Source organism: Ptychodera flava, chromosome 2 (genome assembly GCF_041260155.1).
Source record: "Ptychodera flava strain L36383 chromosome 2, AS_Pfla_20210202, whole genome shotgun sequence".
Taxonomy (NCBI): Eukaryota; Metazoa; Hemichordata; class Enteropneusta; family Ptychoderidae; genus Ptychodera; species Ptychodera flava.
The window spans coordinates 41,507,422-41,514,453 of record NC_091929.1 but is presented as its reverse complement, the minus strand read 5'-3'; the positions used below and the strand labels follow the sequence as shown (position 1 = coordinate 41,514,453).

General features: G+C 36.1%; 1 protein-coding gene across 1 annotated transcript; it reads right to left on the bottom strand.

Moving 5' to 3' along the window:
* Positions 1-210: 210 nt before the first annotated feature.
* LOC139150326 (neuronal pentraxin-1-like) lies at positions 211-5,985 on the bottom strand. Its single transcript, XM_070722631.1, has 2 exons — positions 5,946-5,985; positions 211-815 (listed from the first exon to the last, which is right to left on the bottom strand). Exons 1-2 carry the CDS (start codon positions 5,983-5,985, stop codon positions 211-213), a joined length of 645 nt encoding a protein of 214 aa, XP_070578732.1.
* Positions 5,986-7,032: the final 1,047 nt, after the last annotated feature.

Genomic DNA, 7,032 nt, shown 5'->3' with positions numbered 1-7,032 from the left:
GACGATATGAAAACGACTACAGGTTAGCCTGAATGGCTTTCATCAAATGTCGACGAGTAATCGAACAGTGAAACAATTACTAGCAATCAAATCTGGGGTTTAGTTTTTTGGTAAGTATATGCACAGATCCGTGCCTTCTGAAGGATATAAAGTTCATTTATGTCATTTATGTGATGTTAAAGGCACATTTTTGCTGGAGCAACGAAATTTTCACTTAGAGCATACGTCTTCTATCTTCAGGAGAACGTCCCCCTCTATGAAGAGATCAGCGATATTCCAAGAAAAGACATCGCCATCAATTGAACAATCTCCGGCAGTTTCAGCAATTTCATCGGCAGTAAGTGATCTGGACCACAAGTTGAATTCTGTTAAACTACCAACCATTGCTTGACGAGCATCATAGCTTCCTCCGACAGTGTCCTGTTCCTGTCCCAAGACTAAAAATCCACCACTGCCTAAGGCATGCCCGATCTGAAAGTCACTTCCTTCTTTGCTGATGACGCCATTGTGATAATATTTCCAACCGCCATCACTAGAAGACCACGTGATGCACACGTGATGCCATGCACCATCATCTATAGGCGCTGTTCGAATAACTAGCAAGACACCGTTAATGTACACGTGGAAGCCGACGCAATAATAGTAGATTAAGAATTCGTTTTCGTGTTCAGATGTGGCGTAAGACACAAAAGCTGCATCGTGTCCAGTCTCATTTATCTGAACCCAAATGCATGCAGTCAAAGCAGAGAGTGTAGGAATTGGTTTGGTTACAACCACGTTTGTACTTGCTGTCGTCAGTTTGAGTATTGTCCGATCTGAAATATATGAGATACTGAAGAAATAAGAAAACAGGGAACCTTTTGAATGTGTGACCCAAAGGCCTGGTATTTGAGTTTCGTTCTTTCCCAAATTAGCATATCATTTTACTTTTGCAGTGTTGGTCAGTGAATGCAGAAAGGCCTGTATATCACATAGCTTTTGCGTTCTTTCAATAAGTAATCGTAAGATGTCCAGATGTTATATAAAGCTACATATATGCGGCCATATTCTTGGATGCACCCTTAAGATGTTATATACATTCGAATAACGGTAACTTGCTTTTGGATGTGTACTTGGTAACCAACATAAATGAATCTGGTAATTAACCAAGAAGATGACAAGACTCTGGAAATGAAATCATGAAATATGATGAATGAAAAATCATGAAAATATTATGACTGGCTGATTTGGGCTTGAAACTAAGCGTACGGTAACATGACCGGGCACTTTTTCAAATACTATTTCCTTTGGGAAGTTTTTTGAAAATATCCTCTGACGTCACTTTTTTCGCGCCTTTAGCGTAAGAAACCAGAGTTACGTTGTGTCTAGCCTCGTTGATTTTAACCTGAATGAGAGCAGATATAGCAGTAAACTCGGGAATCAGTTGAGATACCAATACATTCGTGTTTTTGGTCTTGAATTTCAGAACACTTTGATCTAAAATGTTAGACACCGAGAGACGAAAAATGTTACTTGCAAAATATACAATGACTGTATAGTTTGTTTATTAAAACAATTACAATATCAAATATAGCTGCAGGGGCCCAAGCAATTTAAGTGTGTTTTTAGAAGTCAAAGGTCATCATTGTGGTCAAGGTCATCTGGTCATGTGACATTTTGCAGAAACATTTGATCTCATATTCTTATCCTTGTCCACCACAAAATCAGATTTCTAGCGCTATTGGCTAGCCCACAATTACATGTGTACGTACTTCATTTGGGTACGGAATGTGGCGCCATAAGATGCTTCATGCAACAAAATATGAAGGCAGTGGCACATATAATTACTGAATTATAGTCATATTTGTTAAAGTGAGGTCAAGCGTCGTTCTGGTCACGTGACATTTGGCAAAACTCTTCGTTTTCATACTTATACCTGTTCACCAAAATCAAGCTTTATTGGCTAGCTTAGAATTAGATAAGTGCATAATAAATGAAAACAAGATGATATGAGGGTCAAAGGTAAGGGGCCAAGCTCGAAATTTAGATGCTAAGTTTGGTTCCCCACTGATCAATGGCCAATAGACACCAGACCCACAGCACTACTATATAGGCCAGAATGAGATATGGCCATTATTTAGCTGCATATGTGTATTGATAGGTTAAAGGTCAAAGAAAATTCTGAAAAAATAATTATATAAAATCTTCTCAAACTCCACACGGCCTATAACCTTTGCATTTAGCGTATAGTAAACCGATCATATGATCTACAAAGCCTCTATAGAGAATTCTGATAAATCGATATTTATACAAATTTGGCCATTTTAAAGTTTAAATCCACGATGACTGGCAGCTCATGAGACCCTTGTTATGGTCATATCATCAAAACATTACTTGCAAACATCATAGCGACCAGTTAAGGGATTTGCGTGGCGAATAATTTCATATTCGTTGTTATTAAGTTCAACAATGGCTTTGTTTACGATACGCTATTCAGAGAATGCAAAAAGCAGCCGCATAATTTGTAGAGGTCGACAAAAATACTGAATACCGCTTTTTAAATACTGGAACAGCAATACACAATATATACAAATTAAAAAAAAAAACACTCATACCTTCATGGTCTACCTTTCGGCTATCCGTATATAAAGTGGTCTATGTTCATATTTCTATAAAATGCAACTTAGATTTTCCAAGTTCTTTAATATTTATTGAACCTCATACTATACTTTAAGCCACGGTGCATATGCAGTGGTCTGTTGAAATAATAAGGTCTGACATCTGATAATTAGTTGAGCATTTTTTTGTATATGAGACTTACCGCAAACGTCTTTGGTTTTCAGAGAAACGTCGCCCTCTACACGCAGATTAGAAATATTCCACACCAATATATTACCAGCGATTGAACAATCTCCTAATATTGATTTAATTTCATCTCCATCAAGCATCCTTGACCACAATTGAATTGTGTCAAACTACCAACTAGTGCCTGTTTTGCATCGTACCCACCACCTACATGGGTCTGGTCTTGCCCTAACACCATTAGCCCACCACTTTTTATTGTATATCCAATACGATGTGCTGTGCCAGCTTCATAGAGAACACTGTTATGGTAATACTTCCAGCTGCCGTCACCTGAAGACCATGTGATGCACACGTGATGCCAGACATCGTCTTCAAGTTGTGGTGAAGGAAAGCCACTCGCTTTTTGCCAATGAAAAGTTTTAAGCCAATGCCATGATAGTAGATAAGAAATTCATTGTCACGTCTGGGGACATTATAGGACACCAAAGCTGCGTCGTGTTCGGCCTCGTTAATTTTCACCCAAATACAAGCAGTCAATGCAGATAGTTCAGGGATTGGTTCAGATTCGGTCACGTTTGTGTCGGTCGTCTCAAATTCAAGGGTTGTCAAATCTGCAACAGAGAAGCACCATAACGCTTTAAAGTAATATATATATATATATATATATATATATATATATATATATATATATATATATATATATATATATATATATATATATATATATATATATAATTTAGTGATCTATTCCAACCTCTCTCAGAAATGGATCGTTTAAATACTCGTAGTTCTAGTAATGGTAACCTTTACTCACCAATGTTTAGGACAGGCATGGGTCAACGATCATTTGTATATCGAGCTACTAAAATCTGGAATTCCATTCCCCCAACTATCCGTGACTGTGAAGCCTTGTCGACGTTTAAATCAAAACTGCATTGTTATCTTTTCATGAAATATTGTAATGAAGGCTCTGACTTAGACTAGCCTATTTTTCCTTTGTCTTCGACATCCTCTGGTCGTCTATTCCATACGTTTTTGTTTATTCGACTCTTTTCATGGGGGCTCTGAAGGAAATTACAATTACTTTACTGTAATCAGATTACCCTCTTTAAATAAGTGTAATAATAATAATAATAATAATAATAATAATAATAATAATAATAATAATAATAATATAACAAATGCCGGTCACAAAATAAAAAATACCGTCAAGGACACTATGTACTCACATTCGGTTTGAATCGGTCCATTCGAGAAATATTTAAACCAGGAAAAACAAGAATGACAAAAGTAAATAAAGTCTCCAACTTAGGTACTGGAGGTCATCTTTAGGAACATGCATATCAACTTCTATAGCAATGGGACGAGCAGATCCTAAATACATAAGCAAATGTCAACAACAAAAACATAGACAGAGAAGGCTTGACAAAAAGAAGGATGGGAGTGGGCAAAAATGTACAAGGGATCTGGTATGCAACATCATCAATCTTCTAGACCCTACCCCCTCCTGAATATCAAATGTTCCACCCCTTGGTATCACATAAGACCAAATGACAGGAATTATATTTACAACCTTGGAGATTTTTTAATTAATGCGATAAGTGTTATCATTCTAATGTAAACAGCAATTTAGGTAGTTACAGGCCTTCCACTGTGGGCGGTGATTACAACATCTGGAATTATCCTTGATCCAAATTTCTTGTCAGTTTTTGTATGTCTTACATGGAAAAGTTCCAAAAATTGATCCGAAATGAAAAACATCACCTCAGCTTTGTTTCTAGATCAAACTTTTTCTACAAATTGATACCAAATATGTCTCACAAATATCCTGAGTTGGTGTAGGTCATTTAAGGTCACAAACTGAGAAAATTACCTAAAATATAGAAATTTGGGGGTTTCCCAACACTTTGAGCAGAAAATTTATCTAATAACATCCCTCGGGACTTTATACCAAATTACAAAGCTATCAAACAAGTAATTTTGAGAACAAGTTTTCTTGATCAAAATGACAATATTGTCAGAAATTACAAATTTTTATGTTTTAGGAAAATTTCCACATATCTAACTATTGTCATCTTTGTACGTCTGTGTACCAAATATGGAAGCTGTCTGTCGAGGGTTTTAATTTTTGACCAAAATTACGAAATTGGTCAAAAATAATAATTTTTTCCAATTTTGTCAGAATTTCAACAAATTAGAAGAGTAACACTCTTGCAAAGATCCAACCCAAATTCGAGAGCGATTAGGCTGGCGGTTTCAGAGAAGAATAATTTTTACTGAAAATGAGAAAATTTATCAGACACTACTGGACGCATGAAATAATAAAGTATGACATGCATTACTGCATACTTTGACTGTTATGAAGTTGTGTAAAATAATTGTACGTTTGACAGACAAAAATGGGCAAGTTTTGATAGTTTTTTGGGGGTTCGTTGATAATGTAATGGAACTAACAGACTCCGCGCTGACCATTAAGATTCATTTCTTGGCAAGGGCGAGAGGAATGCCGAATTAACGGGCTCAGCAAGCCTCGCCCGTTAATTTTTGGCTTTCCTCTCGCCCTTGCCCATAGATAAACGTCAATTGTCAGCGCGTTGTCCGTTATTTCTATATAACACTCGTATCCTCGAAAGCGACTAAATCCAAATGTAAGGTAACTCTAACCGTATATGATAAACCAAGCGGTACTCTCTCATTTTAATCCATGTATATGCGCGTATGTATGCATGTATGTATGTATTTTACATTATATATATATATAATTATATAGACACACACACACACATACACACACACATATATATATATATATATATATATATATATATATATATATATATATATATATATATATATATATATATATATATATAATATGTTTATGGAGTACTAACATTAACCTATATTAAGTTTTAGCATGTTAAATTTGACCCATATTTTCATTGAGATCGGAACTACTTTCAGCAGGTATTGGTATGTTCATATATGTTTTTGCGTAAAATAACCGAGCGGAAATAAATTATGACACTTCAAAAGTCTCATTTATAGTTATGGGCAAAATTTTGTTGTTTCCTTTATTTGCACAGCTTTACATAAAGTAACGCACTCATTGGAAACATCTATGTATTGAGACTGACGGCTTTCATTGTTCACAACCTTACGTGTTTTCTTGTCGTCTACATTGCTGAAGAGTACCGTCATAGTCGACAGTGCATCATGACAGAAACGCTGTATCATCATGATACATTTCCTGTTCACGTATTTCACTATCCAGGAAGTGAATTATATCGACTATACCACTGAAAATACATGTTCCTGATTCGTAAAGCGACTTAGGTCGTGATTGTGTTTGGGGTAAGATTTGGATGGAGACTCCACAAAAAGCCAAATTTTCCTGAAGGTCGTTTGAAACAAGTTATATTAAGGAAAGGCAGTAACGTAAATATACGAGTAGACGATGTAAACATCTTTAATATTTGTTCGCAATTATTATTTTATTTGAATGGCAACAATAGATGAAAGAGTGACGTACGGCGCTGCATTGACTCCAGTATGATTCTGGAATTTCCCCCGGCGCTGCATCTCATCAAGTTTTTTTCTTAATCCGCACACGAACTCCTTCCATCCTAAATTCGTTACTAAGGCTACTTTCACAAGCACTACTTGAGGGAGGCAGGAGCATTGACGGGGAGCCTGAAATATCAATATGGGGCAATTCGAAAGGATGTTGGGACGTAAAGGGGGAGTCGAAAGAAAACTCTTTCTGATTGATATGAAGTATGTTTGGTTATCAGTTTTAAGCTATAAAGTTTGGTTAATTTTGGGTGTTTGTATTTTGTGTATCCACTGCACTTTCTTGTTCTACTCTCTGGAGCGTGATGAAAAGTCCACCACAGCCATACGTGTACAGTCAGCATTGTTATTGTCCAAAATAAGTCCGGACAATGATTACGGTGAGATTACATGAGTACTTGTCAAACAGAATTATGTTATTCTAGCATGCTTTTGGGAGTAGAACAGGAAAGTGCAGCCGATACACAGAACAAAGCATACTTGATTCGCCTAAAGGTAGACCTAATGTCCTTTAAGTAATTTGTATTATATATATATATATATATATATATATATATATATATATATATATATATATATATATATATATATATGTGTGTGTGTGTGGTGTGTGTGTGTGTGTGTGTGTGTGTGAGTGTGTGTGTGTGGTGTGTGTGTCCCCTTCAAACATTTTCC

Excerpts from the sequence above, each read along its gene's own strand:
- LOC139150326 (XM_070722631.1), bottom strand. The coding sequence starts at position 5,985 with ATGACGGTACTCTTCAGCAATGTAGACGACAAGAAAACAC. Across the intron at positions 816-5,945 it reads TGTAGACGACAAGAAAACAC|ATCGGACAATACTCAAACTG; the intron begins GTAAGGTTGTGA and ends CATATATTTCAG.